Source organism: Podarcis gaigeae (genome assembly GCF_964106915.1).
Source record: "Podarcis gaigeae genome assembly, chromosome: 4".
NCBI lineage: Eukaryota > Metazoa > Chordata > Lepidosauria > Squamata > Lacertidae > Podarcis > Podarcis gaigeae.
In genome coordinates this window covers 66,638,129-66,663,532 of record NC_139677.1, presented here as the reverse complement: position 1 = coordinate 66,663,532, position 25,404 = coordinate 66,638,129, and the positions used below count along the sequence as shown (strand labels likewise).

General features: G+C 42.9%; 1 protein-coding gene across 2 annotated transcripts; it reads left to right on the top strand.

Moving 5' to 3' along the window:
- Positions 1-3,702: 3,702 nt before the first annotated feature.
- Positions 3,703-23,856, top strand: CD101 (CD101 molecule). 2 transcript variants are annotated; one of them, XM_083736234.1, is made up of 9 exons: positions 3,703-3,868; positions 5,339-5,716; positions 6,512-6,928; positions 9,571-9,960; positions 12,454-12,834; positions 13,657-14,073; positions 16,879-17,292; positions 19,614-20,009; positions 21,936-23,856. In XM_083736234.1, the coding sequence occupies exons 1-9, from the start codon at positions 3,808-3,810 to the stop codon at positions 22,211-22,213; spliced, it is 3,132 nt and encodes a 1,043-aa protein (XP_083592360.1). In that variant the 5' UTR covers positions 3,703-3,807; the 3' UTR covers positions 22,214-23,856. The 2 variants fall into 2 exon arrangements, with proteins under 2 accessions (XP_083592360.1, XP_083592361.1); XM_083736235.1 differs by having other exon boundaries at positions 3,753-3,868; positions 5,339-6,321.
- Positions 23,857-25,404: the final 1,548 nt, after the last annotated feature.

The window sequence follows — 25,404 nt, the reverse complement described above, 5'->3', positions numbered from 1 at the left end:
CCAATGAAGAATTCCATTCTGCATTCCTACAGTTAAAGATCCAAAGCTCAGCCATCTGTTAATATTATCTGACAGACAGTGGGTCAAAAATCCATCACTAGGGCCTGGAAGTGTTAAAAGATGTTTTAGCTGTGGGGCAGAGTTACATCCTAATTTGCTTCTGCTTTTGTCGTGGAGTAGCTAAGGAGTGTCAGAGTGCAGCCGGGTTATAAAATTGGGGTGGATGGTGTGTTTACTACTACTGTACCTGCATATTGTAGACCCCATTTTTATTCATATATCTTTCCAAAAAAAGCTTTGCTGTGAAACCAGAGTATTGTTTGCACACACATTGTACTGGACAGGACAAGATAGGATAACTTGCAGCCCACAGTTCCAACAACCCTCACCAGCAGAGCCAATGGCTATTGGGAATTGAAGTCCAGCCACAACTGGAGGGCCACAGGTTCCTCATGCTTGGTGTACAATATTGTAGGCTTTCTCCTTTAAATGCAAAGATCTTGACATTTGATGGGAGGGTGTTCCATAGGCAGGGTGCCATTGCCAAGCAGGCTCTCTGCCTGGTTCCTTGTAGCTTCACTTCTTGCAGTGAGGAAACCACCAGAAGGCCTTCAGAGCTGGACCTCAGTGTCCAGGCTGAGCGATGGGAGTGGAGATGCTCCTTCAGGCATATAGGGCCGAGGCCGTCTGAGGATAAAGTGGGAGAGGACCAAACGTGTTACTCTGAGCCTCATGGAGGACAGGTAGGATAGAAATGTTGCAGATCAACAAACATGCAAACAGCAGTCTCTTCCACTCAATCTGCATTTCAGATTTCAAGTAAACTACCATTTTTTAAAAGTAGCTAGTATCTGTCTTATTTCTTTAAGTGAATCATTTTTTTCTTTCTTTTTGACTTGAAGTGAAATACAGAGAACGTGGATTGGTTTACAATCTGTATTCCAGTTTCAAGTTCCTTAAATGACACAGATGCAAGTGAGTTATTTAAATAAGTACTGATTTCAAGTGGTAGTTTTGCAACCCTGTGTGGAATTATCCAGGCAAAGGAAACCAGCCTTTCATGGGGCAATCACCTTACTCTAACACAATGCTCCTTTCATAAATTCAAATAAAAGCTAGTGTACTTTAATCAGTGGGTGGGTTAGGCTAGAAAGGGAGGTGTAATAGTCCCCAAATCCAAACACTCTGTCCTGTGTCATTCATTGCTTTCAGTATGAGCTAATAAATGTGACCAGGAGAAGTAATTAAGAGGGACAGGAAACTGAGAAAGAGAGGCGGAGACTGAAGTATTCTGTATTTGCCTATTAAACTAATGAGAATGTAGTGTTAGACTCCCAGGGAATCCATAATTGCCATTCCAACCCTGCAACGACAGCTTAAAAATTCAGTTGTCACTATATCCATCACAACATACCATCTTTCCTACAAACCTCTTGTGAACAGGGGGAGTTGGAACTCAATTTTGCCTGTGGGGCTAGCTTTCTTCATATATATGGGTTAGTACAAACTAGTGCCGGAGAGCTTTCTGGTTCCACACTGCAGTGCTCCTGTTCCTTCAGCAAAGGAATCCCAAAAGCTTATCAAGTGAGAAACCAGTTGAGGAGTTTATAAGGCACAGCCATAAAGTTAATTGAATCAAAATCCTATTTCTGGAGCACAGACTCTAATGAGGTAATAGATACTGCAGGGCAGGCTCTCAATCCTTCCATTAAGACTCCTTGTGTTAAAGGAATCTATAGGGGGAAAAGAAGGGTTGTTTTCTATACAAGAGGCAGAGAAAGAAAATGGGCAGCTTCCTAAAAATCTCTCATTGGCCCCTAGAAGCCAGTCTGTGCCAAGACCAAAACCAGATTGTTGTGGTATGTCATGAAAATGGCTCAGCATTCAACCAGTGTGTAAACACCAAGGTGGTCTGTGTGCATTTTTGTGTTGAAATGAGAGCAGTCTTCAAATGCGAAGTACATAGGGCTGAACTGGGGAAAATTAGATTCATTTATCTAATTATCATTGCAAGAAGTATGCCTCTCCCACCTGGAGTCCTTTCAGAATTATTTGCAACTGCTAAGGTGGTGTCCAGATTAGCTGTGGTGTGGTAGCATGTCTAGACTCAAAAATAAATTGGTCACAGTCCTGAACTTCCTTGTCATAGGAACAGGAATGTTGGAAGTTTTTATTTATTATTGTTATTATTGTACTAATATTGTTGCTGTTTTATTTTCTGGGTGTTAATGCTGCTGTTCTTATTACAATTAATTTGTGATTTTTAAAATATTGTATGGCTGTTTTAGTTATACTGTTGCTAGGCAGACCCAGCCTCCAAATAAGAGGAGGGGCAGGATAACAAATATCCTGAAAAGGGGGAAATATGTTTAGGGGAGGTGTATGCCTTGAAGTTACACACTAGTCACCCAAGCATGCCCCATAGCTATAAAATGCTTAGGTTGGGGATTGGAAGCCCTCCAATACTGGATAACATAATAGAGAAAGTTGTGTATGTGGAGAGGTACCCTTTCCCTTTTTTCTTGAGACTCCCCACTCCCCCACAAGCTCCAAACAGTCCTGTAAGACTCCTTGTCTGTTCTGGAGGAGTTGACTTGGGAAGGCAGGACCATGGAGAGCTCCTAGTGAGCAACTTGCTCCAAGAAAAGTTGGAAATGAATTGATGCCTTTCAAACCTCTGCATCTAGTCCACCTCCGCCAGACGCCACCCACTTTTGGAGAATTGAAAGCTCTTAAGATGCCACCCCACTGGACTGAAGGCAGGTATGTCTCCTGTGTTCCTGTCTGGTGTGTTCACTGGACCATTCAGCTGGTGAGACACATTGTCCAATTTGTTGTTGGACAATGAGGTCACGACACTCCCAGGCTAGCTGGAGGCTGGGACAGGAACACTTTTCCTGGGGGCTGAGAATGCACTGAATCTTTCAATGGTGAGTCTCACTGGTACCCCAATAATCAAATGCCAGAGACATACAATAGGCAATTGACATCACATTCACCCCCATCTTGGAGGCATTTGGCTAACCACTGGTACAAACAAAACTTTGGATGAATTTCTATTTTCATATGAAGTTGAAAATGCAAGCAATAACAAGGAAGAAGGTCACCAATTACAAAAAGAGCAAATTAAACTCATCGGTCCATAGGCCTTAGTATGTAAATATGCAGTTTTAAGAATTGGTGCCTGCTTTGCTTGTTTTCCTCTCCTCTCCCCATCCCTTTTCTCCTTTTTGCCATGTCTTTTTCACAATCTGAAAGTCTTTTTTTTAAATGATCTGTGACTCATTCTGAGAGGTTTTCATCATCATTATTATTGAAGAGCACAGTAAAACCACAATCAATCAATAAATAAATATGGGGGGGAGGGAGTTACAGTAAAATAGCCTGAATAAACACTCCCTAACAGTTGAGAGAGTTTGGTTGTCTAATGATGCAATCCTATACTCACTAACCTGTGAGCAGGTCCTGTTCAACACAGTAGGTTTTATTTCTGAGTAGACACACAGAGATCACACATTTTCTTTAAAAATAACTTTTACCATCCCCAGACAGGATGCCTAGTGGTCAGGAATGGTGAGAGTTGTTGTCCCTGAAAGGTAACCAGTTCTTCCTCCCTGCTCTAAGTTAATGTTTGCGGCTTCTTCTGTGCGTTTCTGAGAAACATTGCATCTTCAATCTGTCTTCTGTGAAAAGACAGGAAGCCACAACAGCATTGTGACAGACAACTTCCCCACCATTACTGAGGCAAGGTTAGTTGCTGGAGCTCAACTAGAGAAGAGAATTCTAATCCCCGAAGAGGAAGAAAGTATGTTCTTTCTACTAATAGGACCTATCCGGTGCTTGGCAGTTGTGCTCCTCCTGCTGTCTGGTGAGTTTCATGTAATGTGTTTAGCCTTCATGGGAATATGATAGAGACAGGGAAAGGATGCATTGGACTCCAAGCCTCATCATCCATGAATATTGATCATGGTGGCTAGGGCTGTTGGGAGTTGGTGTCCAACAATATCTGGAAGCTCCCTACCATTGGAATACAAGAAATGCCTTGCTGTATTACAACTATGTTGACCTCCTGCGGTGTTCTGGTTGGCTACTGAAGTTTTGGATGCTTACAAAGTAGGGCATGAATGTGATGTTCCTTCATGGAACAGAAGAAGGACCTGCTGGATCAAGCCAGTGGCTCATCTAGTTAGCGTTGTGCTTTTCACAGTGGCCAACCAGATGCCTGTATTTGTTGCCATGATGGCTATGCCTGCAGATGCCTGCCGGAAACCCATAAGCAGGACCTGAGCACAAGAGCACTGTTCCCCTCCTGAGGTTTCCAAAAGCTGGTGTTCAGAATAATTACTGTCTCCAACCGTAGGGGCAGAGCATAGCCATCATGGGAACAAATAGCCTTGTCCTCCTTGAACTTGGATAATCATCTTTTAAAGCCATCCAAGTTGGTAGCCATCCAAGTTGGTGGCCATCACTGCCTCCTGGGGGAGCAAGCTCTATAGTTTAACAATATATTGCATGAAGTATTTTCTTTTCTCTGTCCTGAATCTTCCAAAGTTCAGCTTCAGTGGATGTCCACAAGTTCCAGTATTATGAGGGGGAGGGGACTTTTCTCTGCAATGGTACCTTGGGTTACAGATGCTTCAGGTTACAGACTCCACTAACCCAGAAATAGTACCTCAGGTTAAGAACTTCACTTCAGGATGAGAACAGAAATGGCGCAGCAGTGGTGTGGCGGCAGCGGGAGGCCCCGTTAGCTAAAGTGGTACCTCAAGTTAAAAACAGTTTCAGGTAAAGAACAGACCTCCAGAATGAATTGAGTTCTTAACCCAAGGTACCACTGTATTCACTTTCTCCATTTTATGTATCAAAAACTTTAACAACCCTGATCTAAAGTTATCAGCTCTCATACTAATTATATACAGACAAAAGTAGCAATTTTAAAGTAAGCTAATTTTAGCTTTAGAAAAGAAATATTTTAGTAATCCTACAGCTGGTTGCTTGTAGCTAACATCAAATGTTATAGATTCAGTTTAATTGGTTGGGCAAGAAAGTTTGAAACCTGAATATAGATGCTTGTGTGTATAGAATATATATGTAGAGCACCTCTTTAAAAAGAAAAAGGGGGAAATGAAGAAATAAAAACACTGCAGTATTTTTCATTTAACTTTTGCTCAAGCCTGTAGTATTTGTGAATTCTGATGTAAGGCTGCTGAACATCAGAGTTTTGCCATTTTTGCATTTCACCCATTACTTTTGTCTTATTGCACTTTGTTCAGAATGCCAGCTTTACTTGATTATATTTTGATATAATCTCTGCTGCCGTGTTATGGTTTGCTTGCAGATCTCTGTGCAGGAGAAAGGATAGTAGCCATCCAGAAAGGACTTCTATATCGAGCAAGAGGCTACCACATCACTATCTGGTGTAATGTCAGTGGTTACCAGGGACCAATGGAGCAGAATTTCGAATGGTCCATTCATCGGCCATCGGACCCAAACAGAAAGTTGCAAATTATCAGCACGAATGATGCCTCCTTTCCTTATGCTGTCTACTCTCAGCGCGTTGGAAGTAGGGAGATCTACATAGAAAGGATCCGAGGAGATTCGGTTCTGCTGCACATCACTGAGCTCAAAGACATGGATACCGGCGAGTATGAGTGTTACACACCCAGCACAGATGTTGGTTACCTTGGGAATTATGGTGCCAAAACGAACCTTTTTGGTATGATATGACTATTTACTGACCACTTAGCAGTTACCTTCAACAGGCTTTGGCCCACAAAAGTGATTGCACAGCCCATCAGACAGTTCTTATGGCTTGTCAGGTGTTTAACTGCACTGCTGGATTTTGCCATTCCATGGAGGCAGCAAAAACAGAAGCTGTTCAAAAGGGCTGCCATACATGGCTGCTTGGCTCGGCTCCAATTGGAGATCAAAAGTTTGTTCAGGCTTGTGTTAGACAGTAAATGTGGATGTTTTTGAATTCAGCTGGAGAATGAGCTCCACTTTGCAACAGCTGCTAAGTAAGAGGCACTGGAATGGAGATGCGAGACAGCTCATGTGCTTTGCTGAACTGTTCTGCCCATGACTTCTGAGGCTCCATTAGTTTGCTTGGAAGGTGTGGCCAAGAGTTAGGGAATCTTTATTTATAAAATCCTGTTCTTCCTTCAAGGAGCTGGGGTGGCATACATGAACCCCTAATGACTCAGAACAACCGTGTGTTGAGGCAGTTTAGTCTTGAGAGGGACTTAATCCAAGATCACCTAGTACACTTCATGCCTGGGTGGGGATCTGGATCGGGCTCTCCCTGCTCCAAGTCCAGCACTGGTAAGGTATAAACATTCCTTAGAATCACTGATTTGTTCCTCTTAAAAAATAATCACTGCAAGGGGCTCAATGGATGCTGGCCAGTCGCTTCTAGTCCGACCTCTTCTAAAAGAAGTGTGTGGCTCTGTATGCATCTGTGATCATCCATCCATCTGTGTTTTCTTGTATTTCTTCCTTCATTTCATTTTAGTAATTCCAGACCTGCTCGCTGCCACCATGAGGCCACAGGCTCTCACTCGAGATCAAGGGGATTCATTAGAACTCATTTGTGAAGTATCAACAGCTACAGTCCAACACACCCACCTCTCGGTTGGCTGGTACCTTCTTCCAGAAGGAGGCAATGGACAAGCCCAGAGGATCCTTTCCCTGTCCAGAGATTTTGTCTTACTACCAGGATCCTCTTACAATCAGAGGTTATCCTCAGGAGATATCAGGCTAGACAAAATTGGGAGCAGAGAATATAAGCTCTCCATTGTCAGCGTACAACCCTCAGACCAGGGGGAAGTGTACTGTGAGGCAGTGGAGTGGATTCAAGATCCCGATGAAACCTGGAAAGATATTGCCCAGAAACAGACAGACAAAACATCACTGACCATCAGAAGCCTGGGTAAGAGTTGTATTTTCTACCCGTCATATATCCTGCCATTCCTGAAAGAGGCAATGAGCTACTTGATAGCCGGTGGGAGAGTAATTGTCTATGTATTTTTCCAGCACACAATTAACTTGATTCGCCATTTTACTCCAAGCCTTCTATACAGCTCTGACAGGCTTTGCGTCCCAAAAACAAATATTTGATTCCATACAACAAGAGGGGAAAGAAATTCAAAAATGCTAGAGAGGCCATTTTCCATTATTGAAAATGTAAGCAAGATTAGAACAGTACTCCTTCACCATTTTGTAAAAGTTGCTTAGGAATCTTTATCGCTTGGAATGCAAACTTTGTAACTAATTTAGTTATGTGAGATGGCGTTATCTGTGAGAAGGAAGGCTGTATATTTTACTCTAAAGACCTTCCTGGGAAGGGCACAATAAAATAAAATTTAATTTGCAGCTGATGATCTTCTTGGAGCCAGCTGGAGCATCAAAAAGTAGCATTATGTATAAACAACTCTGGCTTTTTCATTTACCAGTTTGTCAGTGGTTCTTTATATAATCAGCCATTCTGGATAACTGTTGTTGTTTTTTAAAGTTAACATTTTGCTGCTCTAAGCTACTGTAATAAAGCTATGGAAGAATGAAAGAGAAAAGCACTCCATCTATGCAGAGAGAAAAGAGACTGTCTGCTCTGTCAGATCCAGGTGAGGTTCGTCCTATTAACATCCTAGAGTGTGGGGAGGAATCAAGGACCATACATCATGCAGACATAAACCATGAGACTGGCTAAATAATACATGGTGCTTAACGCAAATACTACTGATGATGATGATAAAGTGGTAGTTTAGGTTTATTTTTTCCCCACTCTTTCAGTTGCTACAGCTGTGCTGCTGTTGAAATGTGATCCTCCTGCACTAGGGAATTGAAAGCTAGCTGCTTGATTCTGTTCTGCTTCTTTTCGCTTTCGGTTGCGGCTTGTTCTTCTTTGTCTCAGCACCAACAGCTTCTGTGGATCATGAAAATCATGTAGCGTTTTGAGCAAGAGGGCGGCAGGAGACCCAGCTCGCTTCCTAGTCCAGCCGCTGCCAAGGCAGATTGTGGTCTCTTCTGCAGCACGGCTGTGTATTGTAGGGATCAGGGAGGGAAGTATTGATGTAACAGGGAGCAGGACAAGGTTCGTGTGCTGGAATAGAGGCCTGCTCACCCCTTGGGCTAACCAGAGGATTTAACACCAAATCCTGCACCTTGGTACATACCTAGTACCAGTGCATTAGGCAAATGGATTCTATAATTGCCTCTTTCCACGTAACATTTATTGAAATTCTATATCCTCCTCCCCTCTGCCAGCTCCCCATTTGTCGAATTACAATCTGTTGAGCTCTGCTGTGGGATTAGTGCTGCAAGAACATGGAGAAAGGGATGGGATGCCTTCCCACATCCTCATTCACCCCAGGGGAGCTGCAACCTAAATTGAAGAGCACACAGCACACACCCTGTCTCAACAAGAGCGATGCTTTTTTTAACCCACTTCCAGGCTGAAACACGTTGTGCCACGTTGTTGGCATAAGATATTCAGCAAATATTTGTGAATGGCAAACGTTTGTTCGGGATTTCTGCTCTGAATTATTTATGTGCCTGCATTCAATGCCTTGGATAATTTATGCGCAGTAAGCAATTAGACCAGCGGCTCAAGCTATGATTAGCTGCAGTGCCTTGGCCTTTAGATGCATGGAGTGAGAGCTCTGAAACTGCACTGATATTAGGGAATGCACAGCACAGGGGCACAGGAGATGTAAGAAGCTTCCTTGCACTGAGTCAGGTCACTGGTCAGTATTGTCTATGCCAACCTTTGCCAACCTGGTGCCCCCAGATGTTGTTGGGCTACAATTCTCATCAGCCTCAGCCAACACATGCTGACTGGGGCTAATGGGAGTTGTAGTCCAACAACATTGGAGAGTCACATTTTCAGGAAGAAGGTCCTCCAGGACTCGCAGCCAAGATGGTCTTTGAATGTCAGTATTCCTAGGAAGAAGGCAGTGTACAGGGTGGGAAAGTTGCCAAAACTGCCCTGCTTTTGTGGCTGTAGCATTAACAAGGGGAGCTGATTTTTGCATATCACATTTTAGCCCCCTTCAGCCTCCTGCTTTCATGCTGGAAATCATAGAATTTTATGAGTTGGAAGGGACTTTTGCAATGCAGGAATCACAACTATAGCATCCAAGACAGATGGCCATCCAGCCTCTGCTTAAAATCTTTTCCCACAGTCAAACAGCTCTTACTGTCTGAAAGTTATTCCTGATGTTTACTCAGAATCTCCTTTCTTGTAACTTGAAGGCATTGGTTTGGACCCTACCCTCTGGACCTAGAGAAAAGAGCTTGTTCCATCCTCCATGTACATATTTGAAGATGGCTATCATCCCTCCTCTCAGTCTCTTCTTTCCCAGGCAAAAAATACCAAACTCCCTCAACCATTCCCCATAAAGACATTCAGATCCTTTATAAATTTAGACTTAATCTAATTGCTGGAGGAAGATACCCATGAAAATATGTCACACATCAAGTATGGTATACTCCTGCTTATTGCACTAAAGATACCACCTGAAAGGCAAAATTGAATCTGGACTTAACTATCTCTGCTGCTTTATATTTTCACAGATCAAAATTTTGATGTTGACATCTCTGTTGCTAAGAGGTCTCTCCTGGAAGGGGAAGCCTTGCAGATCAACTGCTCTGTGAAAGCCCAGAATACGCAAAACAGATGGTTCCAGGTGGTTTGGCGCCATCACGGTGTGGTGATGGCTAGTCTCAATCATTATGGCACCTTGTCTTTTCGAAATGACAATGAGGAAAGGTATACTGTGGGAAATCTCCTAGTGAAGAAGCAGAGCAATGATAAGTACATCCTCAGAATCAACAAGGCGGAACTGAAGGACAAAGGCACCTATAGCTGTTTCGTTTCTGAAGTTGGGCAGACTCCCACTGGCTCCTTTGCTATCGCACAACAAAAGTCTTCATCAGCCATTGATATAGATGTGAAGCCTAGAGGTCAGTCATGCCAAACACTTTCCCTCCAAACAAAATATGGGAATAGCCCCTGGGCTGGGGTTCACTGATGCCCTTTGCCAGCAGACTCTAAACCAAAAACTCCCAGGTATATTAGACCATTCTGTAGCATAGGGCAGTCCAATGCTTCTCTTCTAAAAATAAGGCTCCAGTAACCTTGAGAACCCCCAGAAAAAAGCACTGGGCAACCCAACATTAAAAGAAGTCATTCAGAACTGACCAGAGACTCCAAATTTTGCAATCAAACAGCAGTCTCCAAAATCCTACGGGAGAGGTGAATTGTGCAACTATAACAATTTAAGGCTCAAGAGGGTGAACAATGAATGTGTCCTTTTCTATATACCATCTTTCCATTGTGGGCTACAGATAGAAAATAGGAAGTGGTTTGAGAGCAGTATCTCTTCCTCTGTGGTGTAAGCCATTTCCTGGCATTACCTTTAGACAAACACATTTGACAGCTTTTGAAACACTACAAATTCCTGCTTATCAGGGATAGTTGGATGTACAAGTGCACTAGTATCCCACTTTCAAAAATGATTTCATATTTCGGGGGCGGGGGGGCGGGGGGGCGGGGACTGCTGCCTGTATCCAGCCTTAGTTTGCAAAGTGGGAATAGACTGGTGACATCATCACTACTCCAGACTGTCTCTCAAGTTTTTCTTCATTAGTTAAGGATTCCATTCTAATGCTTTCACTATTTCCCCATTTTTCTCCCTATGTACCTCTTTGTTCCATGATTTCCTGTCCTATTTCTGTGGGCCTTTTTACAAAGCTATGCAGCTTCAAGTGTGCTCCTTAAAAAAAAAAAATCTGGCAGACTGCTGTTGAAAATTTGCATGAGGCAACTATACAGGAATGTCTGTGGTCCAGGAATAGATGAAAGTTTCATTCAGGATAAAGCTCCTATTCCCTTCAATCTCATGAACACCCCTGCCTTCAAGTTAGATTTATGTAGTATACCATAGCTTATTTCAGTGTTCAGGGGCATATACGCTTTTGTTCCTTTTTTTTTAAGTTTTGTGATGGAGGAATTGGGAAAGAGTAACAAACATGAGCATACTAGTTTCCTAACCCTTCTGGTCTGATCATGGAGTCTTCCTTCCCATTACTGAAAACTCTATATCTCCATAGCTCTACAATTCAGTGATAAAAAACATTTTAAAATTGTGAAGTTCCTTCTTTGACGAGTGGCATTTGCATTTGACAAATGAAAATGGATACCAAGGGATGTCTAGATTCCTCTTCTTCTTTTCTCATTAAATTCTGCCTACTGTTCCTATAATACTATTATTTGATTGATTATTTAATTTTGCTATCCCACATGTCTCTAACAATATCAGGGTAGCATACATAATTCTATTTCCTCCTCCTTTCTGTGACTCAAGGTCACCCAATGGGAATTTGAATTCTAATCTCTCTACCAATCCACCCACTCCATCAGCTTCAGATGTGCCCCTACCTGGGTAGGGATAGTTTAGCTATTGTTGTCTATGCACTTTTAACACCTAAATTAGATTAGTGCATTGCATTATACATAGGGCTGCCTCTGAAGCCAGTGCAGAAACTTCAGCTGGTGCAGAATTTGGTGGTCAGGGTGCTCATTGGTCACAGGAATGTCCAGCTGATGATTCCTCAGGATCATTGGCAGTCTGAATATGTGCTGGAGGGATCAGCTTCTCTTGGTCCTCATTGAAAGGAATCTCAGGTTTGAGGTTTAGACACAGCTGAATTATGGCCATGTTGGATGAGGAGCTCGAGATGTTTGGGATCCATTTTAAGTCATCTGATTCAGACCTCCTTCACAAAATGAGGAGAAGACCAGTTCTGCCACACTTTGTTATGGTTATATTACTGCCAAAGAGCAAGGGCATAGATTGTAGGAGACAGTAGAGTTCTCAGCCATGGTGATCCAGTAAAACCAAGGAATTTGGTGATCTCGGTGTTATGGAAAACCACAAGTCAGGAACCAAAAAGCCTCCTAGTGAGAGAGGGCGAGTCACTTATCTCTTCATTTTGTCCTATGGAGAAATGAGCTCAGTGTGAAAAGATCTTAACACATGACGGTGTATAGGAACATAGTATGAGTCGTCTGGATCACACCAACGGCCCATCTAGTCCAGCACCCGGTTCTCACAGTGACCTTTGAGAGGCCTTAAAGCAGGACCTGAGCACAACAGCACACTCTCCACTAGTGATTCCCAGCAACTGGCATTTAGAAGAAAACTGTCTCCATCAGTGGAGATAAAGATATGGATGATCTCTATACAGAAAAGAGGACATGTATCAGACGGGAAACGTAGAGGACATGTGTCAGTGAAACTTTCCCATTAACCAGTTAGAATGCTCAGTAGAAAACTAAGATGACCTTCTATGAAATAGATAGTGTCAAAATGCAAACCTATTCTGTGTCTTCTTCCCTCTTTCCCTTTGATTCAGATTTATCCATCTATATAACCCATTGTGTTTTGTTCACAGAAAGCCACTTGCAACTGTTTGTGTGGGTCAATAAGAAACAAATAATGGAAGGAGAAACTTTGGTTTTCAACTGTAATGTGAGTATAGCTGCAAATTCGCTATCTGTGAACTGGTGGCATATCCAGAGGGACAGAGATCCTCCACTGCTCATAGCCAGCCTGGAGCAAAATGGCAGACTAAAGATAGGTGCTTCTTACTTGGAGCGCAGTGCTCATGGTGGGCTCAGGTTAGAGAAGAAGGACCCTTCCACATTTACCTTGACCATCTACAACACTTTAGCCACAAAGGACACAGGGCTGTATTGCTGTGAAGTGACAGAGTGGTCCGGCAGCAGGAGCTGGAAACACACACAGGAAATCTCAACAAGAGTTGAACCACTGGGTAAGTTCATCCTATAGCCTTTCCCTTTCACATACTTCTAGCTATCCTGTCTAATTATCCAAACTAAATGTTATACGCAACATGACAACTCTTTAAGCACACATATATGTCTTTGGGAAGAGACCGTAGCTCATTGGTAAAGCTTGCCTTGAATTCAGACAGTCCCAGGTTCAATCCGAGCATCTGTTTCAAAGGATCAGGTAGCAGGTGACCTCACAGGCCTCTGCCTGAGACCCCAAAGAACCACTCCCATTCAGAGTGGACAGGACTGGATTAGATGAACTGACCCAAGCCCTAGTACAAGACAAGGGCGGTATATGAACCCAATGGTCTGACTTCCTAACACTGTGCTGCAGAGATGTATAAAGTACTCCTGGAACATCATTCCTCCTTCCGTGAACAGTCTGTAACTGAGCTGGGTTATTTCTTGCTAAGCCCAAGGCAATGCTTTTGTGATTTTGACTCAGTTGACTTGGAAGCAATCCAGGTCAGCAAACATCTATTCAACAGAATGGGTGTGATATGATAGAGAATATAATATTTTATGACATCTGTCCTTACCTCAGCAGTGAGACTTTCTAGACAAGTAGTAACTAGTGATAACTCACTCTAGCACAAGATGTTAGGGAAAATACTGTCTCTCTTTAAGTAACTGAGACTCTGATGGCAACTACTGTATGTTGGCTACTACAGGTGTAATGTCCAAAATAGTCAGGTGAACAAGACTTTCCTACAAATAGAAATTTGATGACATTTGGGAGAGAGATTGACAAGGTATCTCTGGTGTTGATGTAATGTCCTCAATTTTCTCTGGCTTAACAGGGCAGAATTTGAAAGCTATACTGAGTAGCAGAGTTCCAAATGTAAAACTGCAGGAAGACCTTGTACTGTTCTGCAAGGTGGCTGGTAATGATGACATCACCAACAATGTGCCAATTTCCATCACCTGGCTATTCCAGCCTCACTTGAAGCTGAGTGGCTATCAGCAAGTGGTCAAAGCCACCGCAAGAGGCACCATCGAATGGGGATTGGCGTTTATGCAATTTGAGAAGAAAACCAAGATTACAAAATCCTCTTCTTTATCCCAACTCCTTATCCACAGTGTCACATGGCAAGAGAGAGGGATGTATAAGTGTGAAGTTGAAATCTGGAGAAACTCGCAGGATGCCAGAAACTTGTCTGCAATAGCAGCTTCTGTGCTATCCTCTAATCCTGTGGAGATCAAGGTCACCCAACCAGGTAGGTGTTTAGAAGCCATTGTCAACCTAACATTTTCCTTTTGCTACAGTATTAGCCACTGTCTTCTAGGAAGTGTCTCTCATAAGTATTGGTGGATAACTCAAATCACTGTCCAGTATGTTGAATGCAATAGATTTTATTTTGCCCCATAGTGTTGACTGTCTTTCCTCAAACAAATCCAAGACCCTGCCCTATCTTATGACATTTGTATTAAAATTTTCTATTTTATTTAAATTTCCAACCAGCTTTATGAATGGATAATCCCTAAAATCCCTCCAACAGTGTATAAGGAAACACTGATAAAACAAATACCCTTGGTTGTATCAAGCGCTCAGAGTAGACCCATTGAAACTAATGAACCGAAGTTAGCCAAGTTCATTTTTATTTATTTATTCATTTTCACTCACACAAGTATTGGACACAAGCCACTATTCCCATCTCAGTGATTTGGTTACTTCTGTTCTTAAATTTGCTAAGTGTGTTTCTTGTTTTTAAATGTTTTTATAGATTACTTTGAGTTGTTTTTAAATGCTTTAAACGTGTTCTGATTTTATTTTTAATTGTCACGTATCAGTGATGGTTCTGCCTCCTTTAGAAAGAAGGACAGAATATACATTTAATAAAATAAACAAAAATAAAATAAAGCCTCTTTTGTGAAAGCAACCCCCGCCTTTCTCCTGTTGGCCAAGAACAGGCAGTAAGTTAAGATTCTAGAGGAAGCTGATAACTTCTTACCATACGTCTGACCAATGCTGTGGTAAGGGGAGACGTTTTGAAATGACTCATACTGGGGGTTTTGCACCCACAGTGGGTAGACAATAGTTTTTGCAGAAATGCACCCGATGACAGCCTGCGCATATAATGGGAAGCAGCTGCTGGGTTCTTTTGCATACTTCACTTGCCACCGCAGAGAGAAGAGACTGCACTGTCAGCAGCCGGGTTCAAAGCAAGAGAAGGAACTTGGAGATTGTGCTCAGTTAATTAAATTGAAGTGGGTTCTGATTTCCCCTTTCAAGTCATCTCTCTTTAGCAAGGCCACTGTGGGTGACAAGAAACTTAAAAGAAAGAGCTTGGCTATCCTTAGCAAGATCTGCTTTGGGGGGGAAACTGTAGCAGGTTTTTGTAATCGGCATCTTCGGATGAAAATCAAGTACAGAGCTCAGAGATCTAATGAGAATATTGGAAGCAGGAAAGGATGCCCTTATTACAGCCTTTTCCAAGAGTTCTTTCTCTTGGAAGTGATTCAGACCCTATCCGTGATACTTCCTTGAGAGAAGCCAATAACCCGTGCAGTCCTTTCCACAATCCCTTGTGGGTTTTCCTTTTGCTATAGTCTACAACGTCTTCATTGCTGATGAGGTACAATGTGAAAACCATTAAGATGCTATTTCCACTTGCTGGAAAGGTTAACAAGCCAAATCATAGAATTGCAGAGTTGGGCTCCAAGGGTCATCTAGTCCAACCCCTGCAATGCCAGAATCACAACTAAAGCATCCATGACCGATGGCCATTCAATCTCTGCTTAAAAGCAGCCAAGGAAGAAGAGTTCACAACCTCCTGAGGGAGACCATTCCACTATCGATCAGCTCTTACTGTCAAAAAGTTCTTCCTAATATTTAATCGGATTCTCATTTCCTGTTGTTTGAATCCATTGGTTCAGGTCCTACTCTCTGGAGCAGCAGAAAGCTTGTTCCATGAATTATTGTATGTTAATCTTTTGTTGGAAGCCGCCTAGAGTGGCTGGGGAAGCCCAGCCAGATGGGCGGGGTATAAATAATAAATCATCATCATCATCTTCTGTGTGGAAGCCCTTGAGATATTTGAAGATGGCTCTCATTTCACCTCTCACTCTCCTCTTTTCCAGGCTAAACATACCCAACTCCCTCAAGCACTTCTCATAAGGCTTGGTAGCACCCAACATACCTTCTCTGATCATTTCACTTAGGCAGCCATAAATCCTTTTGCAGGAATGTGATGGGTAAGATTAGGATTAAAATGAAAGGCAGGGCACGTAAGGAAGGAGGAGTAAGGAGATGGACAGACAGCTGCTCTGAATGAGAGAAGATCGTAAAATGGATAATAGTGAAGATGGTGCTCAGATATTTTCCAGATCTCTGAACATCTTCCTTTCCATCCAGTCAGAACTCTCCCATTTATGTCACAGATAGTTTTAAAATCACAACAGAGCAAAAACTAAAGTGGAGGCAGAGTTACATTCAGGAGGAATTTGCAACAATCTATGATATGCGTATAATTCCTTTTATGATTTGACTTTTTTGGGTGAGCCTAGCCCACATTATATAATCATTGTTAAAGGTTTAAGGATGGGGGGGTATTACTTTCTTTCTAGTACCTCTGAATAAAGTGCTGATTTCTAAAGCTTTCTGTGGAGCAAATATGCGTGTTAAAAGAGGTTCTAAAATGTAAAGAGAAGTGCAGCAAATTAAAATGTGCTGGAATCCTGAAACCCAGATGGGAACTCACTCTATTTTTTATTTTTTTAAGGATATGAATGAATCATGGTCTTCATAAGAGCTTGAACAAAATTGTTTGACCTGTGTTCTGAAAAAATTACATTAGAATAGATTGTTTTTTGTAATATATTCAGTTAATTTAAATACTATTTCATATTTCAATATACATTTTAAATGGTTTAGAACAAAAAAAGCATAAAAATACAATATAATTCTACATTCAAAAGTAAGCAAAATTGCTATGATTACTTATTATATTGTTATTATTCCATATTTTAATCATGGTGTCAATATTAGCTAGTAACTACTATTTCTTTGCCTTTTATTCTAGAAAGCAATCTAAGACTCAACATGGATGTAAAGTCTTTGGAAATCACTAGCAATGAAGATGTAAGAATTGATTGCAGAATCAGGTCATGGACCAATGAGAATTCTCGGTTAGGAGTTGCCTGGTACTTTCTCCCATTTTCTCCCACGAATTCAGTTCCACTGCTGATTATAAGAATGAATTACACTAACATATTGGAATATGGGGAGGCGTTCAGTTCTCTGCATCAGAAATCCAGGTTTCATAACAAGAGGGTCTCCAACCACCTGTACCAGCTGCTTATTCTGTCGGGAAGTTATGATGCCCATGGCGAATATTACTGCGTAGTAGATGAATGGATCTGGTTAACAGATGGGGGCTGGTACAAACTTGGAACGATGGAATCTGGAAAAACCACGCTAAATTTCAAGTTTTCAGGTAACCAGCCTTATTTATTCATGGATCTTTTAGATGAGGGTAGCCAACATGGTGCATTTGGGATGTTTTGGCACTGAAATGACAAGAGATTCTGCCATTCTCTCTCCCTGCCCTCAGGGTGGTTCAGCTGAGCTGGGCATCATTGCAGAAATGGGAGGACTGGCACAAAACATTGGGCTGCCTGAGAAGATTAGACCACTCATCACTGTACTTGTCTCCACTTCCTCCTGGCTTAGCTCTTTGGCGGCATGCTGGGGACCTCAGTGCCACTCTCTGAGGTGGGCACAGGGAATAAGGTCACAATGGAGAGTGTCTACCCATGAAAGCAGCAGATGCATTTTAAACTGGCTTTAAACATTTACTTTAACCCAGGCTTCCTCAACCTCAGCCCTCCAGATGTTTTTGGCCTACAACTCCCATGATCCCTAGCTAGCAGGACCAGTGGTCAGGGATGATGGGAATTGTAGTCTCCAAACATCTGGAGGGCCGAGGTTGAGGAAGCCTGCTTCAACCATTTAATCAACTCTGCTTGTCTCTGTACTGGTATCCCAAGCTACAAAGCCATTTTTCTTGCTTTTGAGTCTTAAATTGGCACGTTACTGCCTTTAAAACTTGATTCTTTTATAAACTAACATCACCATCACAAGAGTCATGTGGATATTGCTGGCTCTCCGGAGCAGAGACACTAACATTGGTTCATTATTGGTCTGTTTCAAATCCCACAAATAAGCAAGGCATTACTATCGCCAATGCAATTGTGTTTGTGTGTACACAATTGCCTCCAGTAAAGATCCCCAAAGTCAATACTCTTAATTTCCCCAATTTAGTGCATTTACCTTTGTTCAACCTTTTGCATTAACATTACATGCCCCAGGCATTGTTGTTGTTAGATACAAACAGCAAGCTGAGATGCCTGCTTGCAAGTAGGTCTCCGCCTGCTTTTTGAAATGATAGATCTCCCAGGTATATGGCCAAATAATTTGTTGTTATAAACAGCCACTCCAATATTTGAGCAGATTGCGCGGGTGGTGCTGTGGGTTAAACCACAGAGCCTAGGGCTTGCCGATCAGAAGGTTGGCAGTTCGAATCCCTGCGACGGGGTGAGCTCCCGTTCCTCGGTCGCTGCTCTTGCCAACCTAGCAGTTCGAAAGCACGGCAAAGTGCAAGTAGATAAATAGGTACCGCTCTGGCAGGAAGGTAAATGGCATTGCCATGTGCTGTTCTGGTTGGTTCACCAGAAGCGGCTTAATCATGCTGGCCACATGACCCGGAAGCTGTACACCGGCTCCCTCGGCCAATAAAGCGAGATGAGCGCTGCAACCCCAAAGTCGCTCACGATCGGACCTAACAGTCAGGGGTCCCTTTACCTTTACTCATGAGTACATCCAAATCTTTGCCTAGACATTGTAGGGGAGTTATGAACCCTTTAAGAAGGTGATGACTTACCCCTCGATATCTCTGACTCCAGCAAGACACACAGGGCCTCTTCCAGACCGGTGTTGATTGCGTGTGTATTCTGCAACATCTTTGTGATGTAATACCAGTGCATTGGCAGTGGATTCATTCTGCTTTGGTTCGTTCTGCAATGTTCTCCCCCATGCTAGCACATTATTGCTGTCTGGAGGGGTTATAGCACAACAAAAACAGAATAAAAACAAACCAGAACATTTGTAATATATATAAAAAAGTGGGATTTCAGCAGGAACCTACAGGATCTCCACTGACTGGAAGTGAAGCTCCAAAACTTTTGCAGGTGCAAACAGTATTGATAGTGGAATTGCATTCGACCATCCAGAACCATCTCAGCAATTGGGCAGACTGAGGTTGCTGAGGTTCTTGAGGCGCCAGCCCCACGGGCATCGTACCTGCCCTGCCAGCTGGGCGGAAGTGGTGTTGGTATTGGCCAAAATCATGTGAGATCTTGTGGAGTGTAGGATTTGGACAAGATCTCACCCATAATTGGCGCTGATGCTGATGCTGATGCTGCTTCTCCACCAGCGACTGAGCCGGCAGCATAGGCAGAGAAGGCACTGGTGGCAGCAGGTCTGGCGGCAGTGGTAGAGTAGGGCAGCACTTCTTGTTTTGCCCCGCTGCTCCTGAGACTGCCCCGAGAGCATCATGTGTGCAAATCATCATGAATGCACACACCAAAAGCTGTCTGGAGGAGCCCACAAAGTGTAGCTTGGACCAGCTATTTCTGGTATGTCCCGGGACAATTCCTAGGATTGGGGAATTCATAGTGCCAATTGGAGTGATTAGAGGTGTGACGTAATATCCCAAATAACACTTTCTTTTTCTTTCTTATTTTGATTCTTCCCCAGAAAATAAGCCGCTCGTTGGAAGAACGAACTACAGCATCACTGTCACTGAAAATGAGGACGTGACCTTGAACTGTACTCTGCAGAGGCCATTCCAGCCCACTTCCCACTTCTCCATCAGTTGGTTCAGAGTATCAGAACAGTCCAATACGGAAACCCTGGTGCATATGAAAGGCAATGGCATCATTGACTATGGTAATGGCACAATGGCAAGGAGGCTGCACCCCTACTGCCCTTCTGTGGGTGATTTTCTTCTGATCCTGCAGAATGTGGAGAAGGATGATGCTGGGCTGTTCTACTGCCGGGTGGAAGAGTTCAAGGCTGTCGACTGCAGTGCTGCAGGAGCAAAACATGAATGGGGTGAATCAGGATTCAGCAAGCTAGTTGTACTCCCTTCAGGTAATGCTGAGCTGACTCCTGGGTGCATGTCAGTGCTGAACGCCCCAGCCTTATACCTGGTATAAAGGCGATCCTTACCCTCTTTAGACAGTTCAGATTGGGGAAAGTAAACACATAAGAGGAAGCATTTGGGCACACTAGCTCCACCCCAGTCACATTTATTCCATTCACTTTCCATCTTGTGGAATCAAAAAGGGGTCACCAAACACTGGGGACGAAGAAGGAACAGGAGGGCTTAATTATGGAGTTGGGATGTGGCGAGGGAATAGGAAGAAGAGTAGTAGTAATGGGTTCTTCTGTAAGAACATTAGACGTGTGGGAATGTTCTGGGGTGCAGGAGAGGATATATTGACTAATTATATCCTTATCCAACTTGTGCTAACAAGTTCCCAAAATATCAGCAGAGTTTATAGACATTCCCCTTTAAGTTCGCAACGGTAACGCTTGCACAGGTTCGCTAGAACCTCTATAATAATTACTCTGGTAATTTCCCCTTTGTTCCCTCTTAAAATACAAGACACAACACAGTCTTTATAAAAGTATAAAAGAGTTTACTCACGTTCTGTTCACAATATGATCCCAGAAGGTAGGCAGGCTTAAAAAGGTTACATACACTTAAAAACTATCTTATAGGAAGATAGTACTGTCCTCTCTTGGCTGAGAGCCAAGAGGGCATCCTTAGATGTTTCCTCATCGAAGGAAGATGGCAGAGAAAGAGGCAAGAGAGAGAGGCAAGAGGCAAAAGAGAGATGGCTGGTCTGCCCTGTGCTTTTATCATTACCTGCACAGGTGAGGCCACACCCACCTCTGGTCACATGCGGAGGAAGTCCGTCCCCAGGAAGTTTACCTGCTTGCTGGACAGACATCCCTCCCCATGTTCTAACATGTACACTCTAGGAATGTTGTCATTGACTGCTCCTGTGTTTACATCCCACAAGAAGAACCTGCAGGATGAGGCCAATGGTCCATCTAGTCCAGCATCCTTTTCTCACAGTGACCAATCAGGTGTCTAAGGGAAGCCAGACGGCAAAATCTGAGCACAACAGTACTCTCTTCTTTTAAGCCTAATTTCAGTGGCACGTAGAGATCCTATGGGTGTCAGGAAAGGCCTCTGCAGGGACTTTAGTGACTGCTGGTGCCCCTTGGTGACCCCTTTCGATTGATCAACATAGTAGGTAGACAAGCCTTCCACATCAGGAGCACAGAAAGGAGGCAGAAGGTTTGTTTTGCTACTGTTACAAAGTGAGGCCAAAAGACCAAGCAATCAATAAGTGGAAGATGCAATGAGTTCTGGAGCAACCAACTTCCCCCTATCATACACTGAGAATGAATAGATGTAGAAAAATGAACAGTGTAAATAAATACCAAAAGAGAGGCTATACTTTTCTCTAGCCGCTTCCAGTCTCTGCTGAGTCCTCTTATAACAGTCCCATGGTGTCAAATTGGCTAATAAATTCCAGTTCATGATTTTTAGTGCAGTATGGTAACTTTAAGTTCTGCCCAATAATGTCTTAGGAGACTGAAATGCTATCCTAGTGGTTTGTGTCTCCGTTTATGCGATCTCACGCAGATTTTTACCTGGCCTATGAAAATGGGAGAAGCACATTGCTTGCAGTTAATGGCAAATTCTAAAACAGTGCTAAAATGGCAGTGCAGACACATACCAAGAATGGAAAGGTGACAATCCATGCCGTGTATTGTGCATGTGATCTAAATATAACGACTCAGTCACAGACATTTCACTTTTGCATATCTGTTAGAATGGGTGATAATGAAGATTCTGAAAATATTATTTTTTAAGATGTATTCAACATATATTAAAATGCATGGTTTTAAAAAGATGTGTTCAACCTTTTTGCAGCCTGCATAGATGAAGGAAATTCAAGAATGAACAGCTCTGTTTTCACTCTGTTTCCCTCCCTGCAGTGTCAACCAGTTCCACCCAGATCTGTTCTTCTCCGCCGCTGTTCCGTTTCCTTGTATTCTACCCTCTTGTCCTGTTTGCTATCCTGGTGGCTGCCTTCCTCGTCTGGCACTTCAAAAAGAAATGTGCTCAGAAGAACAAACTGAATCAGTGGGAAGAGAAGACATCTGTTGAAGCTGCTGAGATGGTGGCACCATCCCATTCCAAGCTCAGTTCCGAAAGCCACAATGACATAGCGGAGGAAGAAACCAATCGTCTCAAGGGTAATGAAGAGGACTGACCATTTCTTGAAGAGTGAACAGAGGCATTTTGTGCTGCATTGAATTCTGATGACTTTGGGGGAGACTTCTCTTTAGCACTCAGTCAGAGCAAATGGCAATTTGGGTTCTCCCAAGACAGACAGACATCAACAACTGATGTTGGAGGCTATCACCATTCTCATTGTTGGTTTGGCTTACAGCTCCCTTCCCTCTTTTCTTCTTCTTCCTATACTTTTTGACTCTGAGGATCTTCACAAACAGGTACAGTATTTAGCAGCAGGAAGTTTTATTCGACAATCTAGAACTTGCCTCTAGATAGTGCAAAGTGAACTCTGTTCCCTTCTCAGGCAGCGCATGGGAATGAATTCCTGGCTCAGTGCTTCTTTTAAATGGAATTGTTACTCGTGGGGCACGAACTCAACACGGTACTTTTTTAACCATGCAGAGAGGCACTTTTAACCTTTCATAAAAAGACATAATAAAGCAATAATGCCATGGATGTATTTCAGCATTAAATTTAAAGACGGTTAGCACTTAAATTCCCGCTGCCTTTCTCCCATTCTAATTCTATTCTCTGCTGACCCTGCACAGTTTTATGAAGCTCAGATTTAAGGTGATTCACTGTGGGTTTTTAAACAAGACTCAAGACAGCAGAGACACACAAATATCCCCTCTTAATCTCTTTCATGAACACACTGAGACATATTCCAGAAGAACTGAACATTTAGAATACACACTTTATCAGAATTTTGCAGCAGTTAGAGAGTTGGACTAGGACCTGGGATACCATGACTCAGATTCCCACTTGGTCATGATGAAGCTCACTGGGTGAGCTGGGTCAGTTGACTGCTTCTCAGCCTAACCTACCTCACAGGGTTGCTGTGGAAATTATATGCAGGAGGGGGAGAACAATGTATACCACTTTGAGCTCCTTGGAGAAAAAGGTGGGATAAAAATGCATTTATTTTTTTAAAATTGCCAACTATATAGAAGGTAACACAATCTTGAGACTAGTCCCAAGGGTGATCAACGAATCAATGCCATGCAAAAAATTTGCAAAGCAGCAGGGGGCGCTGTTACCGGGTGGCCCTAAGAATCTGTTGCCCCAGGTTTCCAGCCCCTTCTCCTTGTTTTTTCTTTTCTTTTTAAACTTAATATTTATTTTATTTTGCTTACAGGACTGCTGAGCATTTTCAAGGCACAGTGTTGCTGAGACCCCAAGCACCCATTATCTTAATTTGATCAGAGACCTAAATTCCCTTCTCTCTATAAATTACCATGTTCAAATTGTATGCAAGTCTGTGTCGTAGGCCTGGGCCCTTTTAAACACCTAGTGGCATCCCCAAGAGCAGGCAACTCCAGAAGAACTATAGATCAAGTCGCAATGCACATTACACGGTCAAGGAATTAAGTACCTAGAAAGCACATGTGCGCACATGCATATATAAAGGTACTTGCAATGCAGATTTTGATGAGAGCTGAGGCTTTTTAGCCTAGTGACATCCAGCTTTTGGATCAGTGATCCTACATGCACCTACAATGCTGATATTTCATCTCCTGCTGAAACCATTTGTTTCACCAAGTGTTTTTAGAGAATTAATTTGATTTATGTTGGTATTTGTTCTGTGTTTTATGATTCAGTAATTATATGATGTTTTAATCATTTTTATTGTACATTGCTATGGAAAAGAAAACTGAAAGAGTATGTGGGGGGGGGGGGAGATGCCTGCCATGCTCCTTCCAGGTTATTGTACCTTGGAGGAGAACATCAGTGGCAGGCAGGAACCCTGACCAGGAGTACTATTGTCAGGAGGTCCTCCAAGATTTTGCACTATCCAGGGTTCCCCAAACTTGGGTCTCCAGCTGTTTTTGGACTACGATTCCCATCATCTCTTACCACTAGTCCTGTTAGTTAGGGATGATGGCAGTTGTAGTTCAAAAACAGCTGGAGACTCAGGTTTGGGAAACTCTGGCTGGACTCTGGTGAACCCTGGACTAAATGGATGACTGAGCGGGAGATTCAGATGGCCTCCCATCAAAGGGGATTCCTGCCAGGTCAGTGGCAAGACAGAGCAGCCGAAAAGGGACTGATAGGAGTATGGGTCTGGTGGTGTGTGTTTTTTCTGCTTTGTTTCTTTGCTGTGCATTTGTGCAGATAAAAAGAAGAAAGGGAAAGACAGAGAGAGCCTTAGTCTCTGGGGCTGTCAATCCGGTATGAAAATTCACAGTCAGGGGGAAAGCATTCCCTTATTTTACTTTAAAAAAAAAAAGCACATGAAAACGAACTGGTAATAACAAGAGAAGGATGGGAAAACACCCAAAGGGGTGGGGGTCGCAGCAAGGCTGCTTTGTTCCCCCTCTGATGGGGCTTTAATACCAGCGTGTGGAGCACTGTCCAATTTGGAAGAGAAGGACCATGACAAATCGGTGTTAAATGTGGCAATAATGTGTCATGCGGCGGCCACAGGATAAAAGGCAGCGACAGCCTGAACTGTAACAGATTTCATTCTCTTGCTAATGAGTGAGACGGCACAGTGGCAATGAAATCGAAGGGAAATGCCATGAGATTCTAATTTCTCTTCCCGCTGTTGCTGCCTCTTCTTTGATCTAAAGCGAGTGCCTGTTTTAAATTGCAAACGGATACAAGGAAGATACCATCCAGCCAGTGGCTTACGGGCTTAATGAAGTGGGGCATACGCTCGAGTCAGATAATATTCTGAGCGGCAGGAATTCAGAAGCAGGATTACGGAAGGACTCGGGGAATAAGGTGTGCGTTTTGACGCAGAGGCAAAGGCGAGGACTGAGAAGGGTAGTTGTTATCGGAGGCCACGCTTGCAAGGTGATGACCAGGGATGCAAGGGAGAAGACGATTGACTGTTTAAGGAGCATTCATCCTAATTTGTTTGTGGTGAGGTTGGGTGAAAGTCCTGGCCTGGATAATCCAGGGAATTCCCCATCAGTTTCATTACCAAACAACAAGCAACAAGCAAACAAACAAAACAATCTTTGCCTTAGCACAGCAAATTATATCAGCATATTTAAGGATATCCATAAAGCTCATTGAAGTAAATGCAGACGTAAGCGCAGGTTTAAAATTAACCAAGTGCTTGGGTTCACACTTCATTTTTTAAAAAGAAGCTAAGACCTACATTTGCCTGAGTTACTTGATCACTGGCCGACTTGCTCCTTGGATCATGGCAATGATAATTTC